Source organism: Osmerus mordax, chromosome 17 (genome assembly GCF_038355195.1).
Source record: "Osmerus mordax isolate fOsmMor3 chromosome 17, fOsmMor3.pri, whole genome shotgun sequence".
In the NCBI taxonomy this organism is placed as follows: domain Eukaryota; kingdom Metazoa; phylum Chordata; class Actinopteri; order Osmeriformes; family Osmeridae; genus Osmerus; species Osmerus mordax.
This window is the reverse complement of record NC_090066.1, coordinates 10788647-10814705: the sequence shown is the minus strand read 5'-3', so window position 1 is coordinate 10814705 and position 26059 is coordinate 10788647. Positions and strand designations below refer to the sequence as shown.

Genomic DNA, 26059 nt, shown 5'->3' with positions numbered 1-26059 from the left:
GAGGAACACACAAGAGGTTTAGGAGAGAGAAATCCCCTTAAAGTGCATGTGTGTGTGTGTGTGTGTGTGGGTGCGCCAACTGGGGACATGTACCTGTTCTCTGCTTGACGGACGAGGGCTGGTGGATGGGCCAGGGGAGGTCTGCGTAGCCTTTGAAACGTTGCTGACCGCACGCAGGGCCTCGGGTAACTGGCTCAGAGGACTCTCAATCAACAAGTCCTTGATCTTGGGCCCGCCCTCGGAAGCATTGTCCACTATGTATTAGAGAGAGAGAAAGTGGTTAAATCCAGTGCATGTTGTTTGTGTGTTGGGTGGTCACCACACATACATGTGTGTCAAGTTGAGTGAATGTACTCAAAGTGACTGTTACATGTGGGTCTGTATGTTTACATACATATATTAAGTGTGTGTTGTGTGTGTGTGTGGGGGTGGCTACAATAAGAGTGTGTGTTCAATACCTCCTATAGAAAAGGCTCCGTCATCTCGTCTGTGTATGACCAGACTGTCCACATGGAGGGTAATAGGGCTGGGCCCCGGGTCGGAGGCGTTGTCACGGGGACCATCATCCTATCGGAAAGATCACAAGGTGAGTGTGTGCGTGTGATTGGCTGGCTCATATGTAGGACGGCTACTTGGCGGTATTTCTCCCCCCCGAGGAGGAACGCGAACCGATTCAGGGCGTTGATTCTGAGCGCTTACGACACACACACACCTTGATGTCGACGTGCGTGTCCCGGACGCTGATCTCCATGGGCAGCACCTGCGGGGCGGAGTCGTCCTCCAGGAAGTGGGCCAGGTTCCGCAGCGTGGACATGAGGAAGCCGGCCCTGTAGCCGTGGAGACGCAGCTGCAGGAAGCCGTTGCGCTCGGCCAGCGGGGAGTGGGCGGCGGCCCGCGGGCCCGTCTCCAGCCGGGCCCGCACCTCGGGGTGGGGGGGGGAGTTGCCCGCTGCCGCCCCTGGCTCCGTCTCCAGACCCCCGCCTGGGAGAGAGGGGGGTGGGGAGGGGACAGGGGGGGGAGGAGCATGGCCGGTGGATAGAGAGAAGGGAAAGGTGGGGATTGGGATTAACAAGGTTTCAAAGAGAAAACTGAAAATACTTTCCTTATTTCATGACGTAAAAGGCATCATATCCCGGAAGACCGAGAGGCTAACACAGAATTATGACTACCACCAACGGAAGATGAATTACAGCAATTATGAGTTTTACCAACAATTTATCAGCAAATCCATACCGCACACATTTGGGAGGGATTTGGGAGGGGCTCAGCTTGGAATTAATCCCACAAAGCGATTTCAAGGCCGGCAAGCCACCACTGCGCTTTACAAGCGCTTGTGCACAGACACACACACCCACATACTATCAGATAAAATGAAGCTCCACCCCGTGTAGGAGTTGGGGAGAAGAGTAATAGGGAGGAATGGAAAAAAGATAGAAGGAAGAGAGAGAGAGAGAGAGAGAGACCGGGTATGGAAGAGGGAAAGAAAGAGGGAGTAAGGAATGTGGAAGAGAGAGAGAGTAGAGGATTACTCCTGTGTGTGTGCGTGTGTTTGTATCTGTGTGTGTGTGTGTGTGTGTGTGTGTGTGTGTGTGTGTGTGTGTGTGTGTGTGTGTGTGTGTGTGTGTGTGTGTGTGTGTGTGTGTAAGAGAGAAAAGCTGGGGTAAGCTGGTGTTCTCTCTCATTGACCAAACCAGCCAACTGAGACGGCCAAACCTGCTGCAGTGGAAGGATGGAGAGAAGAGAGGTAGAGAGAGAAGTAAAGAGAGAAGAGAGGTAGAGAGAGAAGTAAAGAGAGAAGAGATAGAGAGAGAGGTAGAGAGAGAGAAGAGAGGTAGAGAGAGAAGTAAAGAGAGAAGAGATAGAGAGAGAGAAGAGAGGTAGAGAGAGAGGTAGAGAGAACAGAGGTAGAGAGAAGTAAAGAGAGAAGAGATAGAGAGAGAGAGAGGTAGAGAAGAGAGGTAGAGAGACATGAGAGAGGTAGAAAGAAAGGAGAGAGGTAAAGAGAGAGGAGAGAAACAGAGAGAGAGGGAGAGGTAGAGAGAAGAGGCAGAGAAGAGAGAGCGTTAAAGGCAGAGAGTGGTGGAGAGGGGAGAGAGAAAGGAGATGAGAGAGAAGGAGGGAGAGAGGGCGGTGACGGTGAAAATAAGAAGAGGGGGGAAATGGGGAGGTTGGGGGGGGGACATAGGAGATAAATACAGTGAGGTACAGAGGGGGGGAGGGTTCTATTTCTACCTGAAGGGTGTGTGTAGCCCACACAAAGAGAAAAGGGGCCATTTTCGATTTCATATATAAATGTAGGTGTGTATTCACACGCACACACACGCTAAGTTCAAATTGAGTTGCTGTTGGAAGAAAACAGAATGCCGGCTTTTCGCCGTGCTGCATGTCTTGAAGTACACATTTCTGAACCACGGTCCTGATTCATGCCCAGGAAATACTAGAAAGTGCCATGTTTGGAAGGCACACACAGCGACACACACAAAAAAAAGAGGGCCATGCACACAGACACACGTTTAAGGTGTCGTTCGATAAACACACGTCAGGTAAGCTGCCTGCTCTGTGCATGCTGTGGAACACCTTGAAAACAAGGCCTGTTAAGATGACATATGAGTCACAAGCTGTGACTCACGGCGTTAGGAGAACACAGTGAACGTGTCAATACCATGGTTGTACACACGCACACACACACACGCACACACACATGTACGGACATACACGCGTGCACTATTATGCACACCCCAATATTTGCATGCGAGCAGTGATTCCACCAGTGTTCCACCTGTCAGAGGTCTTGGGGGGAGGTGGGTGATATACACTCTGTCATGTCACTAATGGAATATTGAACGGGAACACTGATGTCCACCACTACAAACACACACACTCACACACACACACACAGTTACCTGGGCTGCTCAAAACCGTGTGTGTTGGTAGTGAACACACCATACCTGTAGGGGATTGGGGAGGGGTCAACTGAGGTAAGGATTTAAAGGAAGAAGGGGAAAGTGTGTGTCTGTGTGTGTGTCTGTGTGCTTGTGTCTACACACATAATACGGAGAAAAAGCTTTCTGTATATTTGTTTGCCTTATGCATGAAGGATATGTATGTGTGTGTGTGTGTGTGTGTGTGTGAGAGTATAGTGTACATGTGTGTGGATGTGTGAGTGTGTTTCTATGCGTGTGTGTTTAAATATGTGTGTGTGTGTGTTAAGCATGTGTGTGTGTATGTATGTATGTATGTGTGTGTGTGTGTGCGTGTGGCCTTACCAAGGCTGCGGTTGCTGAGGTACTGTCTGAGGCTGATGTTGCCCAGCTGGGTGGGGCGGACCCGGCCGGCCTCCAGAGTCACGGCCGTGCTCTCCCCCACCACCTCCACCCCCACACACACACCCTGGACCCGCAGCACCAGCACCGACACCTGCACACACACACACACATCCACAGTCACCACCATCATCATCATCATCATCATCATCGGCTTTATATACATCATCATCATCATCACCATCTTCATCATTCACATGCACCATCACCAATTCATCGTCATCACTACCACCATCGTCATCAGATTTATACACGGAGAAGTTTCCCAAAAATTGAACTTGAAAACTGGACCGCGTGTATGACCAGATCATGTCCGTGCGTATGTGTGTGTTACCATGTCCTTAGTGGGCTCGTCTATGCTCTGGGAGGTGGCGCTGACGGTGTCTGGGGACACGCCCCCGTCCTGCTCTGGACCAATGGCCTCGTTGGCACTCTCTGCTGTGGCACTCTGCTGGGGCACCGCATCCTTGTAGCCGGAGATGGAGACGTCATCTGTACACACGCGCAGACACACATACATGCACACCAAACAAACACACGCATACACACAGATACAGAAACACACATGTATGCACACCACACACACACACGTACACCACACACACAACTTCAATAGGAGTGGTAATAACTGGTATTTAAGCTGACACAAAGGTATTTTCCAACAAATGATTTTTCCTTTTTTGGTATTAATTTGACATTGGTACACTGCTGCCCCCTGCTGTCAAAACCTGATGTTACAGTCCTGCTACATGCTGCATTCATACTGTACCCTGTCCTCATTACTGCATGTTTGTGGACCGACCAGAAGGTTTCAACGCACTCTGCAAGTCCGAACACGCTGGACTAAACACACCCCATGGCTGTATATTTCAAAAATGGCTGTGGACTTTTTTTTGTGTTACAGACTCAAAAGGTATGCCTAATGTTCGTAAACCAGCCAGCAAGGATGTTTCGAAACAAGTTTTTTCAAGCCACACAAATCAGAGTCCTCCAACTCAGTGTCCCGCCTGTGATCCTGCCTGCCTGTGTGTGTGTGTGTGTGTGTGTGTGTGTGTGTGTGTGTGTGTGTGTGTGTGTGTGTGTGTGTGTGTGTGTGTGTGTGTGTGTGTGTGTGTGTGTGTGTGTGTGTGTGTGTGTGTGTGTGCGTGTGCGTGTGCGTGTGTGTGTGCTGAGATGGCTCACTCAGATGGCTGAGTGGTGAGGGAGTCGGGCTAGTAATCTGAAGGTTGCCAGTTCGATTCCCAGCCGTGCCAAATGACGTTGTGTCCTTGGGCAAGGCACTTCACCCTACTTGCCTCGGGGGAATGTCCCTGTACTTACTGTAAGTCGCTCTGGATAAGAGCGTCTGCTAAATGACTAAATGTAAATGTGTGCGTGTGTGTGTGTGTGTGCGTGCTCCACCTCGTTCCAGCAGGCTGTAGGTGTCACAGTCCTCCATCATGTAGCTGTCTATGGAGATGTTGTCCAGGGACTGCAGAGATGGGCTCTTCTTCATGTTCTTATAGGAGACAGAGAAGCTGGACTGGGACCGGTCTCTCATCAGACGACCACTGCAACACACACACACACACACACATGCGCTTAGAGGGATGTGTGTGGGGGCGGTTGTGTGTGAGTGGTCGTGCACGTGAGAGGTGTGGTTGGTTGTGTGTGTGCGTGCAGTGTACGTGAGGGTATTTATGTGTGTGGTTGTGTGGGCACTTGAGTGTGTGTGTGTGTTTGTGTGTGGCCCTTCTAAACCATCTGATGGACAGACGAGATGAGCTCTCTCCTTCCTGTTTGAAACAGACACACAAGCACACAGAGCCCCCCCACACACCTATAGGAACTGAACTCCAGTTGCTTTTCGGACCCGTCTCTCCAAAACCAACTGAACGAACCCTAAGTTAACCTAAACCACAAAACTGCTGAGCTAGCTGACCACGCTATCACACTATCAACTACAGGAACACACGTGCACGCTCAAACCAAACAACTGTGGGAAAACACACACACACACACAGGTCATGCACACATGCACATCCATGAACACGTGCATGCTTCCGCACATGCACAGCACACTAGCACGTACAGACATGTACACACCACTGGAACATTATCAAACCCCAACACGCACACACACACAAAGTGGACACAGATTAGCAAACACACCCACCTCAAAAAAGAAGCCATTTGGAATCACTCCGTTTGTAACGACAGAGGAACGTCATTTAAAACCCCTTTATTTTTGGGGGGGTATTTGTATCTCCTTAACATGTCTGAAGCTTACAAAAGTCAGGTGGGAGTCAGGTGGCTGAGCGGTGAGGGAATCGGGCTAGTAATCCGAAGGTTGCCAGTTCGATTCCCGGCCGTGTCAAATGACGTTGTGTCCCTGGGCAAGGCACTTCACCCTACTTGCCTCGGGGGGAATGTCCCTGTACTTACTGTAAGTCGCTCTGGATAAAAGCGTCTGCTAAATGACTAAATGTAAATGTAAAAGACCTGATGGCCAGGTTCTCTCTGGTTACAAACAGAGCTGGGTAGCCTCTTTTTCCTCCAAAGACTGTAGCAGGCCTACACATCTAGACATGTACACAGCCAGGGGCTGTTGGGAGGACCAGTCTTACATGTTGGATATGGAATAGAGAGAGGAAGACCTGCTGGGGTTTGAGAAGCTGAGCTTGTCAGAGAACGCTGACAAGCTGCCTTTCCTTGGTGGAGAAAGAACACACACACACCGAACACACACTCAGTATGGGTCAAAGCGCTCCAAAAGGCAGTGGGTATGAAAGGGAGAGGAGAGTCGACACACTCACGTATGTTGGTCACACACACACACGCGCACACACCAAAAGACCTTGCATATCATGTAACACCATAGCATAGAGAAGCTCAAAACGTATGCAAGTATAGACATTGATATGCAGACAAACACACACACACGCGCGTATATACAGTGTCATCTAGTGTGGGTATGTGTGTTGCTTCTTCTCGACAGTGGTCAGTAATGCCAGTGTGAGTACCTTGACATGGACTGAGGCATCTTGGCTCCAGAATTCTTCTCCCTGCCGTCGCTCCAGTCAGAGAGGGGGTCTCCCACACCAGTCCTTCCCCCCGAGGGCTCACCCGGCTGGGCCACCCCCTGCTCTTCTCCCCCTGTCCGGGCCTCCACGGAGCCCTCACCAGTCTCCTCCGAACTGGACCTCCCCGTGACTCCGGCCCTCTCATCCAGAGAGGCTTTGCGGCCAGCGGGGTCGAACGGACGAGCGGAGGATGCGGATGAGGTGGGGATGAGCGGGGCGGGGCTCCCCTCGGCCTCACCTCCTCCGCAGAGGAGCTGGTCCACCGTGCAGCCCCCGGCCCCGGCCTCCGTCTTGTCCCCGGCCTCCACCGCCTCCACCCCGGCCTCCAGGGTCCCCCTGCTCTCCGAGGGGGACACCTCCGAGCCCAGGGGGGACCCCGGGGGCCCGGGCTGGGGAGCCGGGTTGAGGAGAAGGGCCACCTCGGCGCTCTTCAGCAGGACGGCCAGGCACACGGAGAAGGGCTGGGGGCCGGCGGGGGAGGGGGCGGCGGGCTGGGTGGGGTGGGGGCGGCGAGAGCCCATCTCCTCCAGGTCCTGCTGCAGGGTGTGCTGGAGAGCCTTGATGCTGCGCTGCAGACGCATCAGGAACACGTACTGACGGTGGCTCACCTGGACACACACAGATACATGCACGCACACAGACACACGCAAGCAAATATATATGTATAACATGTATTTCATTACATTTTCCTCACATCACTCGCAATAATGATGGCTTGATAATAATAACCTTTTATCCCCAGATACTGTTGAAACACACACAAACACATCTATTAAACTACATTAACATAAATGCCAGTGCCACCAGTCTCACACATTCGCCGCGAGACTCACGCAGTTCAACCAGTTCACACACAACACCTTGTATTTATCACGCTGAGAAGTAAGGGATAACTTGTCCCGCTACATTAGCAATTAGTGAGCGTTTGGTCATGAAATTAAAACAGGTCGCACCCTAACGATTATTTGCTCTCGCACAAATGCTCCCTAATATATTTTGAGGTCGCATATACACAAATTTCAGAAGCATATGCGTCCGAAGTGGTCACAATGTCAAGCCCTGACACAAAGACAAGGTATGATAAAAAATTTTTTTAAAGCGCTAGTTGTCAGTCAGCTCCTCAAGCCAAAAGGGAGCACGTCACACTGCAAACATTCCCAGATCAATCCACATGCGCGCGCGTGTGTATGTGTGTCCCGAAGCTCACCTGCGCGCTCAAATGCTTCTGCACGTGCACGAGCACGTGCACGTCGGCATCCGCGCCGGCCGAGGCCGGCGAGAGGCTGTCCAGGGAGAGGGGCTTGTGGAGACCGTTGCTGGGGGCCGCGGGCGAGGCGGCGGGCCCCGGCGGCGCCGCCCGTCCCTCCGTCCTGTAGAACTCCCTCAGCCTCCTCTTCCTCTCCTGGCGCCCCTGCTCCCCCGACTCGCTCCGGGGCAGCCCCGCTGCGGCCGCCCGCAGCCTCTCGCGGTGCTGGGCGTGTCGAGCCGGCTGGCACGCCCACAGGGTGAGCGGGAAGGCGTCGACGAAGGGCTGGGGCCGGCCCTTGGCGCCGCCCCGCGAGCCCTCGTAGTCCACCCAGAACTGGGAGAAGTGCAGGGCCCACAGGTCGGCGGCGGCGGGGGCCTTGAGGGCGTCGGTGGCCAGGCCGGGGGTCACCAGGCCCCGGAACACGTCGTGGAGGAGGGTGTCCTGCTCGTGGGCGTGGCGCTGGAACACGGGGTGGAGGAGGGGAGGGGGGGGGGGAGGAGGAGGAGGAGGAGCGAGGGAAGAAAGCGGAGGAGAAGAAGGGCTCCTCTCGGAAGGCCTGCAGGAGGGCCTCCAGCTGGGAGCGAGAGCAGCTGGCCGCGTGACGGGTGTTGCTGGCCACCATCTCCGAGGTCTGGACCGACACGGAGCGGGGGAGGTCGGCGGGGGCGGAGGGGTCGCGCTCGGCGGGGACCACCAGCTGGGGCGGGGGGAGAGAGGTGGGCGGCAGGAAGGGAATGGTAAACGGACTGCACTTCTACCTTAACGGAAGTCAAAAGGCGCTTTGCGTTTCTTGGGGGCGTCTCAGGTCACCAATACACACCCACACATCAAAGTGTTGTGAGTGTGTTATCCCAACTACTGTCCTGCTCGTCGTGTGTGTGTGTGTTTGTGTGTGTGCGTCCTACCTTGAGCATGAGTCCGTCCACACGTATATCCACGTGCTCCTCACTCTTCTGCGAGTCGTCCAGCTTGTACAGCTGCATGAACTGCTCCAGGCTCTGCTTCAGGTCCAGCCCAAACAGGTTGAGCCACACCAGGCTGCGAGGGTCCAGCACCAGCTGCAGGGCGTTCAGCTGCACGTACAGGTTGGGGCAGGGGACTGGGGAGGAGGGGGAAGGGATACAGAGTCATATAACATCCTGGGTGGGAGTAAATGGTAAATGGGGGGGGGGGGGGGATTAAGATTAAGAGTAGGGTAGGATAGGGTAGGGAGCAATGTTCCCTCTAAGATGCGTGCATGCACGGCCACACAGACCAATTCAATAGATATTTCGGACCGTGCACAAAATAAATCAGTATTTTTTCAATCATTATTTTAGAAAAACTAGTAATGTTCAGTTGATCGGCCAAATGTGGCCAAGCCCACTTCATACTGTACGTTTCAATGTCACTCTAGGCTACTCAGCCAATCACAATACAATTACAATAATAACGCCCGGAACGCACTTGTTCCGGGAGTACAACGGTACTTAGGAATGGTTCGCTTGACCCGATGTTAGTTTCCTCAAGGATCACAATGACTCTTGCTTAGAGACTTGTTGCTCTTGTGGTTAGTGGTAACTGATTTCAATTTTTGTTCTCGCTGTGATATATTGTTTTTATTACTGTTGCTTGCTTTTTTCCACAGGTACACTTGCACTTATAGCGGTTCATGTTGTTTAATTGTAACTTGTTTAACTACATGCTCTTATGGTTCTTCCCTTTGGCACTTACTTTGGTTGTTCACAATGTGTGCTTCATGTTTTGGCTACTCGCAATGTTTTTTGGCTATCTTGTTGTTATGATCAGTGACCTATGCACTTTGTAAAGCTCTCTCTTGGAAGTCGCTTTGGATAAAAGCGTCTGCTAAATGAATAAATGTAAATGTAATAATGTTACATTTGAACATTCGATCTAACGTCCATTTCGTGCTCAGAGTTTTACATTTAATCACAAATGGCTCACAGTACTGTAGTTTGCGCTCAGACAGATTTCTATTTGCTCAGTGCGGGAAAAGATTCGAGGGAACATTGGTAGGGAGTGTAACGGTAGTGTAGGGCTGTAAGGGTAGGGTATGGCTGTAAGGGTAGGGTAGGGCTGTAAGGGTAGGGTAGGGCTGTAAGGGTAGGGTAAGGCTGTAAGGGTAGGGTAGGGCTGTCAGGGTAGGGTATGGCTGTAAGGGTAGGGTAAGGCTGTAAGGGTAGGGTAAGGCTGTAAAGGTAGGGTAGGGCTGTAAGGGTAGGGCTGTCAGGGTAGGGTAGGGCTGTAAGGGTAGGGTAAGGCTGTAAGGGTAGGGTAGGGCTGTAAGGGTAGGGTAAGGCTGTAAGGGTAGGGTAGGGCTGTCAGGGTAGGGTATGGCTGTAAGGGTAGGGTAAGGCTGTAAGGGTAGGGTAAGGCTGTAAGGGTAGGGTAGGGCTGTAAGGGTAGGGCTGTCAGGGTAGGGTAGGGCTGTCAGGGTAGGGTAAGGCTGTAAGGGTAGGGTAAGGCTGTAAGGGTAGGGTAAGGCTGTAAGGGTAGGGTAGGGCTGTAAGGGTAGGGCTGTCAGGGTAGGGTAGGGCTGTAAGGGTAGGGTAAGGCTGTAAGGGTAGGGTAGGGCTGTAAGGGTAGGGCTGTCAGGGTAGGGCTGTAAGGGTAGGGTATGGCTGTAAGGGTAGGGTATGGCTGTAAGGGTAGGGTAAGGCTGTAAGGGTAGGGTAAGGCTGTAAGGGTAGGGTAAGGCTGTAAGGGTAGGGCTGTCAGGGTAGGGTAGGGCTGTAAGGGTAGGGTAAGGCTGTAAGGGTAGGGTAGGGCTGTAAGGGTAGGGTATGGCTGTAAGGGTAGGGTATGGCTGTAAGGGTAGGGTAGGGCTGTCAGGGTAGGGTATGGCTGTAAGGGTAGGGTAAGGCTGTAAGGGTAGGGTAAGGCTGTAAGGGTAGGGTAGGGCTGTAAGGGTAGGGCTGTCAGGGTAGGGTAGGGCTGTCAGGGTAGGGTAAGGCTGTAAGGGTAGGGTAAGGCTGTAAGGGTAGGGTAAGGCTGTAAGGGTAGGGTAGGGCTGTAAGGGTAGGGCTGTCAGGGTAGGGTAGGGCTGTAAGGGTAGGGTAAGGCTGTAAGGGTAGGGTAGGGCTGTAAGGGTAGGGCTGTCAGGGTAGGGCTGTAAGGGTAGGGTATGGCTGTAAGGGTAGGGTATGGCTGTAAGGGTAGGGTAAGGCTGTAAGGGTAGGGTAAGGCTGTAAGGGTAGGGTAAGGCTGTAAGGGTAGGGCTGTCAGGGTAGGGTAGGGCTGTAAGGGTAGGGTAAGGCTGTAAGGGTAGGGTAGGGCTGTAAGGGTAGGGTATGGCTGTAAGGGTAGGGTATGGCTGTAAGGGTAGGGTAGGGCTGTCAGGGTAGGGTATGGCTGTAAGGGTAGGGTAAGGCTGTAAGGGTAGGGTAAGGCTGTAAGGGTAGGGTAGGGCTGTAAGGGTAGGGCTGTCAGGGTAGGGTAGGGCTGTCAGGGTAGGGTAAGGCTGTAAGGGTAGGGTAAGGCTGTAAGGGTAGGGTAAGGCTGTAAGGGTAGGGTAGGGCTGTAAGGGTAGGGCTGTCAGGGTAGGGTAGGGCTGTAAGGGTAGGGTAAGGCTGTAAGGGTAGGGTAGGGCTGTAAGGGTAGGGCTGTCAGGGTAGGGCTGTAAGGGTAGGGTATGGCTGTAAGGGTAGGGTATGGCTGTAAGGGTAGGGTAAGGCTGTAAGGGTAGGGTAAGGCTGTAAGGGTAGGGTAAGGCTGTAAGGGTAGGGCTGTCAGGGTAGGGTAGGGCTGTAAGGGTAGGGTAAGGCTGTAAGGGTAGGGTAGGGCTGTAAGGGTAGGGTATGGCTGTAAGGGTAGGGTATGGCTGTAAGGGTAGGGTAAGGCTGTAAGGGTAGGGTAAGGCTGTAAGGGTAGGGCTGTCAGGGTAGGGTAGGGCTGTAAGGGTAGGGTAAGGCTGTAAGGGTAGGGTAGGGCTGTAAGGGTAGGGTAGGGCTGTAAGGGTAGGGTATGGCTGTAAGGGTAGGGTAGGGCTGTAAGGGTAGGGTATGAACTGAGGAAGGCAGGGTGGCGTAGTTTATCTTACTGGGGTAGTCTTTGCCGTCGGGAAAGTAGTACTCTGTGAACTCCACGTGGATGGCGGGCATCTCTGCAGGCAGGTACAGAGACTTCTTATTACAGGAGACCATGGTTCTGGGACTGGAGCGCCTCTGGTCTGCTGTGGAAACCTATATACACACACACATACACAGTACTGATTTAGCACTATTTAAACCGTATGTTTGAATTTCTACTGCGTTTATTAGTGTGTGTGTGTGTGTGTGTGTATGTGTGTGACCTGGTAGATGCTGAAGTCAGCTATCCTGAGGACTATGGAGCTGGACATGAGCTGGGTCCTGGGGGGCTGAGGAGGAGTGAAGGCAGAGCTGGAGCTGGTGCTGATCTTACCTGGGGGGAGGAGGGGAGGCAGGGGGAGAGAGAGGGAGGGAGGAGGACAGGGAGGTGGCAGTAGGAGAAAAAAGGAAACGAGGACAAGGGAGAAAGATGAGAGGAAGCCGAAACGCATGTCCACCACATCTCACCGAAACAAAACTCACCCCACCGCCCACCCCCCTCCCCCCCCCCGCCCCAAAGAAAAGTGTGTACACCACCGCACCGCGCGTGCGCACACACACACACACACCACCGAGGGGTGGGTACCTGGCTCCAGGCACCAGCAGCACTGTCCCCTCCCCCGTGTCTGCCTCTGTGTGTGCGTGCCCCACCCCGGCAGAGCGGTGTCCAGCCCCCTAAACTCTACTTCTCCTCCTCCTCCATCCACTCCTCCCTCCTCCTCCTCCTCCTCCTCCTCTCCTGGAGGACCATACACACCGTCCATAGCGGACGTCGCTGGGGGGAGGAGGGACAACACAACCCAGGGTTACTACGTCACCGGTGGCTGTTCATTCTGGTGGCCGATATGAGGCTGTCTGACCCAGCTACTGCCCTGTGGTGTGGGGCAATATGGTGAAGCCATATGCCCATTTGTGCGTGTGCATTACCGGGGGTGGTGTGCTGGGGGGGGAGGTGTGTGTGGCGTGGGTGTGTGTGTTTCTGTTACCGTGCTGGGGGAAGGTGTGTGTGTATGTGTGCGGTGTGTGTGAGTGTGTGTGTGACCATGCTGGGGGAGGTGTTGTGTGTGTGTGTGTGAATGTGTGTGTGTGGTTTGTGTGTGCGCGTGTGTGTTACCGTGCTGGGGGGAAGTGTGTGTGGGCCCCTGCTGGTCTCTCATGGCCGTCTTCAGCATCTCCACATTAGACCTGAACTCCTCGAGGAGACTGCGGGCCCAGCCTTCCCTGGCCTTGGTGGCCTCGCTGTAGTGCATCCAGTGGACACAGCTGTCACCTGGGGACAGGAGGGGACAGGAGGGGGCAGGAGGGGGCAACAGGAGGCAACAGGGGGCAGGAGGGGGCAACAGGGGACAGGAGGGGGCAACAGGGGGCAGGAGGGGGCAACAGGGGGCAGGAGGGGGCAACAGGGGGCAGGAGGGGGCAACAGGGGACAGGAGGGGGCAACAGAGGACAGGAGGGGGCAACAGGGGGCAGGAGGGGGCAACAGGGGACAGGTCTTGGTCTCAGCTGTCAACATCTTAGACTTCTCAGAGAACAACTCAAGATACAAGATACATACACTTGTAGTCAGTTGCGCAGCGCTAGCACTAATGTTGCTGCAGCGTTGTGAAGAGGTTGTGGATGTCGCGCGAAGGTTGTTTGCGTAGTGTGGAGGTTGTGTGAGGGTTGTGTGGAAGTTGTGTAGAGTTTGTGTGAGGGTTGTGTGGAGGGTTGTTTGGATGTCGTGTGGAGGTTGTGTGAGGGTTGTGTGGAGGTTGTTTACCTGCTCTGTGGGAGGGGTAGTAGTCCAGTGTGATGAGACTGAAGGACAGCTGCATGGCTCCTCCTGTTATCCTCTTGTTGACCACTATGCAGAGAAAGAAGTAGGAACACACACAAACAGGGCATTCAAAAAAGACTATCTAGAAATGTGCCCTTGTGTCTTTAATAGCACGTATGGCGATGTTATTCAGTCTTCAGAGCGCGTGTGCAGTGGTGCATCCGACTGCCCTGCTGGCGTGAACGAAGCCCTAACCCGGGCCGCCAGCGTGCAGGGGTGTGCACCTTTGTCCTTGGCATGGATGTCGTCGCAGATGTGCAGGTCCAGGTGTGTGATCTGGAGGTGGTGCGAGGTCTCGCACACGTCGTTGTCGCTGAACAGCCGGGCCATGCTGGCGCCCTGGTCGGCCGCCGCTGCCGCCTGCTGCGTACGCACCTGCTGGGCCGACGGGGGTGCCGAAGAGTCCTGGAGGACACACACACACGTGAACACACATGTAACACCATGTAAATACAGGCCACGAGTAATTCCCCAACATAAACATGACTTGGACTCCAGACTTTGATGTTCAAAGTTCCTAATTGACCATCGAACATAACTGCAGACCAATATGGAACTCCCTATCTGTATCGCCTACGTATTTTATATGAATCAACCCACGTTCGACCTAAGATAACAATTGACAAGACGCGTGCGTGTGCTACGCACACAGTGAACAGTTACACAGTTAGCTGCTGTGCCACATACGAACGCTGTGAAATAGATGCTTCCAGAAGGTCCTGGTCATGAGGACAGGTCTGGGTGGTGTGAAGTCGACTGCCTGACTCCTAGCTGGGAGTCAGTGAGCACCCACTGCCCTGCTAGAAGGTCTGAGCAACTGCTACTCTGACCAGTAGGTGGCACCAGGTACCATGTCAAGAACTGAAGGGGGGGGGGGACGAGGACAAACTGACCAACCACAGACTGAGTCACTTGATAGGGAGGGGAGGGGGGAAAGTAGAGTGAAATAGAGAGAGTGAGAGAGAGAGCACTAATAGAGCTGTGTTGACTGGCGGAGGGGGAGGGAGGTAAAGAAAAAGGGAGAGAAAGAGTTGGAAATAAAGGCAGAGAAAAGAGTGAGAGAGAGAGAAAGAAAGAAAAGAGAAAGAAAGACGCTCAGTCAAAAAGAGAGAGCACGACTGACTGTCAGTATACTGGACCATGGCGTGAGCCGTGCATGTGTGTATATGTATGTGTGGGTGTGAGTGTGTGTGTATACCTGGTCCTCGGTGGACATGCTCTTCCTCTGCTGGGCGGAGCGCTCCATGGCTTCGCTGAGGGACTTGGCGTACTGCACCATGGCTTTGAGCTGGGAGTCAGTCAGCACCCACAGCAGGTCGTCCAGGATCAGGACCAGCTTGGACGCCACCACGTTACAGTCCTTCATCTGCTCCCACACACACACACCCCCACACACACGCATGCATGCATACACACAAGCACGCAGGCGCACACACACACACACACACACGCACACGCAAGCACATACACACACGCACACACACATATAGATGCACACACACCGTGTTAAGTCACCTTTCTGGTAGTGCACACAGACCGCGCACACACACACACACAATGTTACAAATGATAGGCCTTTACACAATGACACACGCACACAAACACACGCGTTGTCGGGAAACTCATCTGCATATAAACAAACATGTTTTAAGTCAATTGGGGGGCAGCATAATGGTGTTGGCTCTAGTTAATCTCTGATTATTCTGATGAGAAGTGAGTGTGTCCGTGTTGAAAGGCCATATTCAGATTCATAGTACCCTTTGTACGTATTCACACCCACATGCAAGCAGACCCGTGCACGCACATCTGACACACATACACACACACACAGTAATCCTTTGTTCCAACACACACTCCTCAAGGCCTGCTGGTGTGTGTATGGTAGATACTGATCATTGTTTACAAAAGCCATCTTTCCAAGCTGTTGGCCCACACACATTCATCGTGTTTCGTGTTGGTGTTTGGTGTGTGTGTGCATGTGCACGTGTATTTGGTGTGTGCATGGTGTGTGTGTGTGTGTATATGTGTTTGGTGTGTGCTGGGTGTGTGTGTATATGTGTTTGGTGTGTGTGTGCACGTGTGCTGTGTGTGTATATGTGTTTGGTGTGTGTGTGTGTGTGCACGTGTGCTGTGTGTGTATATGTGTTTGGTGTGTGCGTACGTGTGCTGTGTGTGGTGTGTGTATATGTGTTTGGTGTGTGCATGCGTGCGTCTCACCCGTCTCTTCAGAGTGACCCTGATCTTGGACTGGTTGGTGATGAGGCGTATGGGGGCACTGAGCACCTCGTGCTCGCCGCTCTGGATGGCGTCCGCCTCTATGCGGATCATCTGCCAGCTGATCTCCTTGAAGGTCAGGATCTGGCGGGCACACGCAAACACTCAAGGCATCAGTCACGACAAGCTGTGACTGCCCTTCTCCGGTCTGTGTGTGGACATTTACATTTCTTGTATTCGGTTGCCCACCACCCTGCGGGTGAAGCTCAAGCTACACGTGTGTGTGTGTGTGCGTGCGTGTGTAAATGTGAGTGTGTTTGTGTACCTCTCCTCTCTGGGGGTCCTGGATGCGGGTGAACTTCAGGTCGCTGGCGCTCCAGCTAGTGTTGACGCTGTAGACCTGTAGCTGGGAGAGCTCGAAGGAGGCGTTGAAGGCCTTGGCGCTGATCCGGATCACGATGGAGTTTATAGACAGGGACATCCCCTCCACCACCTTCTCAGCAAAGCCATACTCACTGAGATGGGGAGAGGGAGAGTGGGGGTTTAGGAGGGGGTGAGAGATTAGAGTGGGGGTTTGGGAGGAGAGGGAGAGTAGAGTGGGGGTTTGAGGGGGGGGTGAGTGAGTGGGTGGGTGGTGGATGGGTGGGTGGAGCGGGGTGGTAGAGAGAGGAGAGAAAGTAGAAGGAGAGAACGTGAGATTGGGAGGCAAAAATCCCAGTTATTAACGAATCAGGGCCATTAACAAACAAGCGGGTGTTTGCTCTGACAGATAAGGTCCGCTCTGAACCACCACTCTGCTTCTGGTTGGGAGAGTCAGCACCCACCTTTGCCCCGAGGCGGTTGCTATTGGAGATGGGCCATTGGGGGGGCGGGGCTCGTCGCAGGTACTCATCTCCATCACCACCTTGTCCAGAGTCTGAGAAACAGACCCATGACAGGAATAAAACACATTTCACTAACACGCTGCAGTTTTCCAGGTCTCTGCTGCATGTCATCGACTTATTGCTAACATGCTAACAAACACTCACACAGAATCATATTTGAGTCGATTTTTTGTGTTAATCCTACTGGATACTGTTCTTCCATACAGATCTACTGAGGCTTAGTAAGACTTGAGGACAGCATGCTTTTGGGAAAAGGATGATCCTTCTTTTAGTACATTTGAACATTTAGCTTTCAGTAAATTATTTATTTTGCAATTTGTAACTGGTACAAGTACAGGGACATTGGAATTCTTGGTCCTGTTTTTATTAACAATTTCACGTGAGTGAGTAACTTGAAAGGTGTTCATCCATGCCCAGGGGATTGATGCTCCTTTGAAGAACTCCACCGCAGTGTCAACACCCTCAATCAGTTTTCTTCAAATCTGCTTACAACAGCAAACTCGAGAAAGAAGAATGGGTGCAGCTGAATGAAAAGCAAAACTGCAATAAATCTTTGTTTTTCCTGTAAGCAATTTAATCTATCTTTTGCGATTCAACCCAGGGGCATTGTTAGACATAAAACTACTGGGGCACAGGCCCCTATTCATATCCCTTTTTTTCTTCCAAGCTTGCTGCGCACAATGCACGACTCAGCTATAGAAACTCCCCTTGCTTAACCCACTATTCAACAGTTCAGGGACGCAAGTTTGATATCAGCTTTCAGTGTTTCAGGCTAATAGAAAGCAATTTGTGGTGGCGGGGGGGGGGGGGGGGGGTCATTTCATTTGGCTGGAACAATGTGTGTTCGACTTCATGCAGCGCCGGCGTCGCCTGCAGCCGCCTGCAGCCCGGCTGACTTGAAGCAGACAATGGCATTCTCAGCAGTGAATTCTGGTTATACTTTTTGTCCGACTTGAGAAGGCGCTGAGGCTAGGTCACTGTGACGTATGCCATCAAAGTACCGTGAGATCGATTTCAGAACATTTTCTCAAGAGCAAATGCACAGGTTCTAATGACGACACAGCTATTTCATGATTGGCTAGACTCAAACACGACAACTTTGACGCGTGTTTTGTATTTATTCTAACACCTTCAGTTTCGCCAATGCTCAAATCTAGATTTAATTGAATTACATATTTGCCTTTATTGACAGACTGCGATAGCCTACTATTGTTGAAGAAAGTGCTTTCGTCCGCCTCTTCACTAACAGAAAGACTAAGTTTAGTTGAGTTCTGGTTGTATAATCAATCTGCAGATTGGAGAAAGTTTAATTTAGCCCAATACATATGTAACCGGGTAGCTTTAGGACCCAGGAGCTTTTAGGTAACCCACGGCTGATGCGGTGCTTCTTTAAAGATCCTGTAAAGTAAATTCCATGTTTTGCTTCTAAGTACATTATATATGTGTGAAATGAGTTCCTGAAAGCATGTGCAAAGCGCTAAAACTTTTTCGCACTGAAATGTGGAGTTAGACCGACGAACAGTTTTTCTTCCGTTTTCAGATCAGGTTTTAATGGGTGGAGTCAAAAAATGCCCTATCTACGTCATTTCGCCCCATCTACGTCAGATCACTGAATGGCTCCTCCTGCTGTACTGTTATTGTAGCTTACATCAGCTAGCTAGCTAGCTTCAGGATGTCTCCCACCACCCGCAACTGCCTCTTCCCTGGATGCAAGAACTCCAGCTGCGCTGCAACGCCATTTACTGTAAGTTCCCTGTTGATAATGAAAGGAAAAAAAGGTGGATAGATGTTGTGAAGAGCCACGCTCATGGAAAGCTTCGGATAAACTCCAACAGCCGCCTCTGCGCCACTGACCATTTCACGGCGGACAGTTTTAACATGGACCAGACACAGACGGGGTTCACCAACACATGGCTTCTCTTGCAGCGCGGAGCCATACCGAGCATAGCCCCCCCGGCCGTTCATCCTCCGGTCGCACCTGGACCATCCACCGCCGCCAGCAGTTCATCACTCAGTTCTGTGTGCTTGTTATAATTATACTAGATAACTTTTCCAGAGGTATCTCTGCTATAATTAGTGCAAACCGCTAACTTGATATTAGGGTACTCGGTGTAGAATGATGGTATTTTGGTGAAATGGTAGCTAATGTGTGAGAAGGAGCCTAGTTGGAGAGCTCACTGTCTGCTGTCTCTGGTGTCCATTTTTACTTTTACAGCTCAGGGGAACATTTCATTTATATGCATCTGTATGTTTCACTCATTGAACAAATAAATTCTAATTCTATACGGTTTTGTTCGGCTTGACATAGCGTCCATTATCTGGGTCGGACGTAGGCACTAGGCAGCGAGGGGCGGAGCTTCAGCTCCTTCAGGCGACACGCCCCCCCAGTCTCAAGAAGAGAAAACTGCTGATTTTTTCACGATTTCAAAGCCTAATTTAACATACTTGTCGGTGTTATTTTTTCATTCTAATTTGGATGGGTAGTTAATAACACATTATTCTGTGGTGTGGCGAACTTAAAACTCATTTCCAGGATCTTTAACTTCCTTGAAGGCGGGTACTCTGTTGAAGTTTAAAACTATTGGATCTGCGCAGAGCCACTCTGGATCTGCCATAACCAATCGCTAGCATTCGCCTTAAGGCCGATTTATACAGGGAACGCCTTCTCCGACGTGGAATTCCCTCTCCGTGCCCTTTTGAGCCCCTCGGAGAGCTCTACGTGCACCTACTGATTTTCCTGACTATCCGTCTGTCCGTCCGTCATTTTACGGATACCCCTTGGCTGTGATTGGTCCGTATTAAGAACCGCTTGCGTCAGGGGCGGGGTTGCTGTGATAAACAGAACAAACATAATCCTTTGACCGCCATTGCTTTAAGTTTTTACAATTCATATTTCAGCTAAACAGTACATGTAAATCAGCATCTGAATTAAAATGTGACGAGAATTGGGTAGTGTAGTTGCTGAAAATGTGCGTATTTTATTGATGAAACGGCTAATTTGTAAATTTGCTCCGACTTCTCGATAACCTAGGTAAATAAACACTCGACGAGGACGACTTACAAAAAAACGTTGCACTAACCCTAACTCCACATTTCAGAGAAGACTGCTGATTTTTCACGATTTCAAAGCCTAATTTAACATACTTGTCGGTGTGATTTTTTCATTCGAATTTGGATGGGTAGTTAATAACACAGTATTCTGTGGTGTGGCGAACTTAAAACTCATTTCCAGGTCCACTTTAAAGGATCTTTAACTTCCTTGAAGTCGGGTACTCTGTTGAAGTTTAAAACTATTGGATCTGCCCAGAGCCACTCTGGATCTGCCATAACCAATCGCTAGCATTCGCCTTAAGGCCGATTTATACTTCTCCGTTTTTACGGAGACGGACACAGGGAACGCCCTCTCCGACGAGGAATTCCCTCTCCGTGCCCTCCGTTCCCTCTCCATGCTCCGTTTGTCCACATTTCAGTGTGACAAAGTTTTAGCGCTTTGCACATGCTTTCAGGAACTAATTTCACACGTATATAATGTACTTAGAAGCAAAACATGGAATTTACTTTACAGGACCTTTAACGCTAGTCAATGGAGCAGTCCCAGACTCTCTGTACAAATGAAATGTACGAGAGTCTGGTTAGGACCAGGCTAGTCGGAACCCCGCCACACATAAAATAACAAATTTCAGTGCACTGGTTCGTGCAAGTTCTAATGCGAAAACAATTAAATTCGCAACCATGCAGTTTGTCAGCAATAAAGTAAGCAAACAGCGCTTGATAGGCCATAACTGACGTCAACGCAGCAAACCAGGAGAAGCAGGTCCGACTTTACGTAGCCGCGAGGGCCGAAATATAATAACTCCTCCCCGACTGCAAGCGGCAACTCTCGCTGGTTGTTTCATGCAGCCGCAGCCGATGTCAAACGCACCTGATAGGTGTGGTCGAGTTTATGCAGCACCGGTGGCGAAACAGCCAAAAGAAATGCTTTCTAATCTGTGGGAAACACTGAAAGCTGATATCAAACGTCCCTGAACTGTTGTATAGTGGGTTTTATGATTTATGTTATCTAGATGAACTACATTGGGTGAAGAAGTGAACCAAGGGCCTGGAGCGATCTGTCCCTGTCAGCCTGAAGCCTGCATGGTCCTCAGCGAACACGGAGCCATGAAGGAGAGACTGGGATCCGTGGAAGCCAAGCTACTAACAATGGTGAGCCAGGTCGAAGAGTTGGGCCGCGTCAACCAAGCTCAGGAGCAGCAGCTGACAGCATTGAAGGAAGTTCTGGAACGGTCCAGAGTAGCGTTCTCCGCCGCCCTCAGAACATCCGGCTATGCGAACACGGGCCCATTTGAGCAGGACAGCATCATGAAGTACGAGAAGGTCTTCTCCAACTCGGGTAACTGCTACAACCCTGCCACAGGCTCGTTCACAGCCATGGTGAGAGGGATGTACTACTTGCGCTACACCATGTACAACAACAATTTCGGGAACTCCTGTTGGTGTCTACTTGGGACACGGATCAGCAGGACTCCCACGACAGCGCTAGCAACGCAGTCGTGGTGCAGCTGGAAGTCGGGGACAGTGTTTATGTCAAGCTTTGGGCGAGAAGGATAGTCTATGATGATGGCAACCATTATAACACCTTCAGCGGGTTCCTTTTGTTCACCTTGTAATGAGGCACATTCAAAAAAGTAACTGACTCGGCTAAAATTGTATCTCTAGTATCACTCGCATGTTTGCGCTAGTAAAGTTAGGCCTTAAGTAGAGTATCGTTAGAGCCTTGTTTTGATGATTAAAATCGTGAAATGGCACAACTGTTTTTGTCACTGAATGTTAGCTTAGATTATCTATTGCTCACAGGCTTTCACTGATCAAAACTGAATCACCTCTTTCTATTATGCTGTATGTACTCCCAGATTCTTTTGTAAAGACTTTCTAGTCCTAGTCTTATTTAGCAGCATGTACCCATCACATCTTATTCCCAGCCATGGTTTAGCCATAACCTGTCATTTGTGGTAGTTATTTGTGAAGTAGGACAAGTTTACACAAGTAATCACTTTTAACCCTTGTGTTATCTTCGGGTCATTCAGACCAATCAGTCATTGTGACCCACCGTCGTAGTGCGACAAATTTACCGCATACAAAAACAAAGTGAAGCAATTTCTTTTAACCGTTGGGGGGGGGGGGGTAAAATTGGGTAAACACAACGATGGTTCGTTATGAACCTTTGGGTCATGTGACCCGAAGGCAGCACAAGGGTTAAAGAAGACGCACTGAAGATGCCTTTACGATTTAATCAACAACTTAGCATTGGAATGGTTTACAAACAAATGCTTACCAGAGAAATGGGGTGAGTCTTCAGCTTGGTCCATGGAATCTGTTCAAAATTTAAAATAATTTGGGTAAGCCATGACTACGTCCATCTCAGACAATCTCAACTGGGCCAAACACAGCCCTGTTATGCCCCAAACCATTGCAACGCAGTCAAACATCAGAACAGGGGAAGTTTTGTTTTCTCTCCAATAAATCTTTATTTTTAAGGTGCTTTTTACATGAATATAATTGCTTAACAGGGGATTATTATTCCAATGAGTCCAGAGTAAGGTATTCCAATCCAAGTATTACGTAGCCAAACCAAGTGGGCATGCATTAAATCAACTCAGAATAGCGGGTACTCCAAGGGAGCCAGGGTAGAACCTCAGAGGAAATAAACATGTACACTCCCAGCAGGCTAAGCCACTTCATTCACCTCAGCTCCAAAGTCTATTAATCCTGTTCAGAGAGCCTCTTACTCATGTCCATGTCCAATTAAACAGCCCATACTCAAAACCAATGACAGATTTAGGGATGTTTAGTGGGTTTTATTCCCCGCTTCTAGAAGCAAACCGGGAACTTGAACACTGCGATTTGGGGAGCTCATAGAATTAGTAAAGGCTTAATAGTTCTATTCATGGAAAATATCTGACAGGGAGTCCACATGACTATCAACATGGTGCATTAGGATATACACATTCAAATGTAGAAAGAGAGAGAGAGTGAGAAAGAGAGATAGAGAGCAGGGGGAGTGGTGGAAGTCAGAGAAGACAGAGTGATGCTTATTAAGGCTGTCAGCATTGGTGAGAATGGACAGAAAAGGAGGATGTGGCTAGCGCTGTACGCCTGAGCAACAAGGGCCCACATTCACTTAACATTTCATTTGTTTGGCTACGCTAAATGAACAATCTCTTCAGAGCCCTACCTGGCTCACACACACATCCTTTCACTCTATAGAACAGCCTAGATTGCAGTGTGTTGCAGTGACTCAATGATGTTGTGCTCTGGAATTGTGTGTGGTGCAATGCTGGTGCAGTTGGTCGTGTGTGTGTGTGTGTGTGTGTGAGCCAGATAGGGCTTTGAAGAGAAGGGTGTTCTTGTTCATTTAGCATAGCCTAATGAATCAAATGTTAAGTGACTGTGTGGACTTCAACTTTTTTTGTCAACTGGTTTTGATGCAAGACATAGATGCAAGATAGCTGAAATACAAATAAAAAAAGCCAACATAGGGTACATCAAACAGGGGAGGCACTGAATGTGCAGACTCAGGCAGAACAGCGGTCCTAAAATGACCTTCCAAAAATGGGATTACATTTGTGAATACACTTTTAAAACGTTGCAAAACTGCTGAATTTCAGGAAATCCGTTACAACAAGAATGTCATCATATCACCAATTTTCAATCAAATGATGCGGGTGTGTCTGTGCACGAGACTGTGTGTGTGTGTGTATGCCTGCACATGTTACCCGGATGGCGGCCTTGTTGCACTCCACCCTGTTGATGGCAAGCCAAGTGGGCAGGTCCAGCAGGCTCTGCAGGACCTCCTCATCCAGCTCCAGGTTGGTGAGCTGGCCTTCGCCTTTCAGCGTGCTCAGATTGATCTTGTCTGGGGACAGGTTCTTGGCAAACCTGCATGGAGAAGTGGGGGGGAAGAGGGGGGGGGGGTAGATAGAGGGGTGACGGAGGAGAGAAAGTGAAAGGGGAGATTTATCTCTTTTTGTTCATTTATGGTCCTGTGGTTCTTGCTGTGAAAGTCACCGGGTGGAGGAGGGAAGGAGAACGGGGGCTGTTGGGGGGTAGATAACCGTTTTGAGGCTGCACAGAGTGAGCCTGAGTAAAAGCCGTTGAGAAATCACCAAAATACAGCACGCACCCACACACCCTGCAGAACAGCTCACCAAGTTATTACAGCGAAAGTGAGGGAGAGAAAAGGGTGGGAAGAGAAAAAAAGAAAAGATGTAGGCAGCAGGATAGAGGGGTGAGACAGAAGGAAACATAGAGAGAGGCCAGGCCTTGGTCTACTAAATTATATGTTTCTGTTGAATGTTTCTGTTATTGTCGTATGAGGGAACCATGTAGGACATGAGTGAGGATCCCAACTGGTAGCAGATGTGACATGGCAGGGTGTTTGTGTGTGTGTGTCCATGTACTTCTACATTTCAGTGCGATGTTCACCCCAAGTTTTCCCAATTAGTTAATCAACTACAGGAGAGGGGTGTGTGTTTGACTATCTATGAATTTGCATCACGACTTACCGGTAAGGGTGCATGTATGTTTGTCTGTGTATACGTGTCCACTCTGTATCTAAGTGTATGTGTCATCACCAAAACTCCAGGTCAAAGATCAGTGTCTATAACCCCTGTTCTTATTTAGTTAATAGTTAGCAGAATAGCCTCTATCTACATACCAGAGGGTTCACTGACCCAGTCAGTTTCCAGGTAGTTCACTGCTCACCGGCCCAGCAGACGACGCAGATCCTATATGTGTAGACGTATTTCGGTTGCACAGGCTTATGCTATATTATTACACAGTGTGTGTGTGTGTGTGTGTGTGAGAGAGAGAAGCAGATGGCTATACTCCGGAAAATGCATAATCAATCCATAATACCCAGCCTGCATTTGGCTCCGTCTTGGCAGACGTCCCCTTCCCTTAGGTAAAACTCCCATCTGCTGGGGTGTGATTGCAACCAGTTCCAGGAGTCACCTGCTCTCCCCTCTGAAGCTACTTTAACTCCTGTGGTTTGAAAAGAGACTGATACACTAAAAACACAGGCGCACACACGCAACCTTTTACACTGCCATGAGGACACCGCGGTAATCTCTTTATTTTGCTAATCTGAGATGCAGACACATCCAGTTTCAAAATCAAATCAATGTTCAGGGCTCAACTGGATAGACAGCCCTTAAATAACATCAACAAGCTGAATAGATGATTCATGCCGCTGCTGCTAACCTGGAGACGACAAGCCCAGGGATGATGACCTGCTAACCTGGAAACGACAAGCCCAGGGATGATGACCTGCTAACCTTGAGACGACAAGCCCAGGGATGATGACCTGCTAACCTTGAGACGACAAGCCCAGGGATGATGACCTGCTAACCTGGAGACGACAAGCCCAGGGATGATGACCTGCTAACCTGGAGGTGACAAGCCCAGGGATGATGACCTGCTAACCTGGAGGTGACAAGCCCAGGGATAAAGGCTAATTGTTATTCATTACCTTCACTCTATCCCCTCTTCTCACCCTCTCTCTATGGCTCTCTATCACTCTGTACAGTTTCGGAAATACACGAGGGCAAGGGCAAAACTGCCCCTAAGAAATATAATTTTGCCCCTTATATCACTAGGAGAGGGGCAAAAAATGCCCCCATAATTTCCTCAAATAATAATAATAATTTAACTTGAAAAAATGTAGCGCTTCTTTATCAGACCTGTGAGTGACTGCGAGTGTGAGGAGAAATGAGGAATCAGCAAACACAGTCTCCGTCACCATCTCCGATTCTAAAGATGAAATTCACTCACTCAGCGACCATCAAAAAATTGAAGCGAGATTGGCTTGGGGTGGATGGAGACGACGACGAGAAAAATACCAGATTTTTTTGCAAAGCATGTCGAACTTGTGGACGACGAGTTGCCAAAGTCAATCCGGCACAGGCGAATTCTTCTGCTGACTAGTTAAACAAAAACATTAAGAAATACGTGGCCTTTCGTCACCAGCGACCAAGCAACACGCCATCGCCTACGGTGATAACTATTAATAATTATTTGTAAATTATTTAGTTCGCTTTAGCTAGTTTAACGTTAGTAAGCTGTTAGCTAGCTCTGATAGTGCGTTAGTCACAAAGGCTTGCTTGCAAGTTAGCCTAGCTAACTTAGCTAACGTTAGACAAAGTGCAGTCAGGGAATGATTTTCCCCCCATCCTCATAAGTAACTGCCATCTTGTGGTTGACAACCAATTCTTTATTTGGGTAAAGTTGTGTGCAGTTGAAAAAAAAAGTTGAAAAATGAATACAAATAAATGTAAGAATAACAATTAATAACCACAAAGAAATAAGAATACAATTGAATATGATGGTCTGACTTGTGTTTTCAGTTTTTTGTTAAAAGAAATCTAAGAAAACACTTTGAATCTGTAG

General features: G+C 50.1%; 1 protein-coding gene and 1 pseudogene across 1 annotated transcript in view; one reads left to right on the top strand and one right to left on the bottom strand.

Moving 5' to 3' along the window:
• The window catches only part of bltp3b (bridge-like lipid transfer protein family member 3B), a 37537-nt gene that overhangs the window by 2152 nt on the left and 9326 nt on the right, over positions 1-26059 (bottom strand). Inside the window, 22 exon segments of the mRNA XM_067254091.1 lie at positions 94-254; positions 459-567; positions 713-981; positions 2904-2948; positions 3267-3417; positions 3658-3815; positions 4725-4873; positions 6326-6993; positions 7593-8126; positions 8128-8331; positions 8540-8733; positions 11674-11815; positions 11926-12035; positions 12816-12971; positions 13461-13544; positions 13742-13922; positions 14716-14883; positions 15735-15875; positions 16057-16246; positions 16556-16647; positions 21948-21986; positions 23389-23551. Coding sequence (XP_067110192.1) covers positions 94-254; positions 459-567; positions 713-981; positions 2904-2948; positions 3267-3417; positions 3658-3815; positions 4725-4873; positions 6326-6993; positions 7593-8126; positions 8128-8331; positions 8540-8733; positions 11674-11815; positions 11926-12035; positions 12816-12971; positions 13461-13544; positions 13742-13922; positions 14716-14883; positions 15735-15875; positions 16057-16246; positions 16556-16647; positions 21948-21986; positions 23389-23551 — 4108 coding nt within the window.
• On the top strand, positions 20750-21282 carry LOC136960420 (complement C1q-like protein 2; annotated as a pseudogene).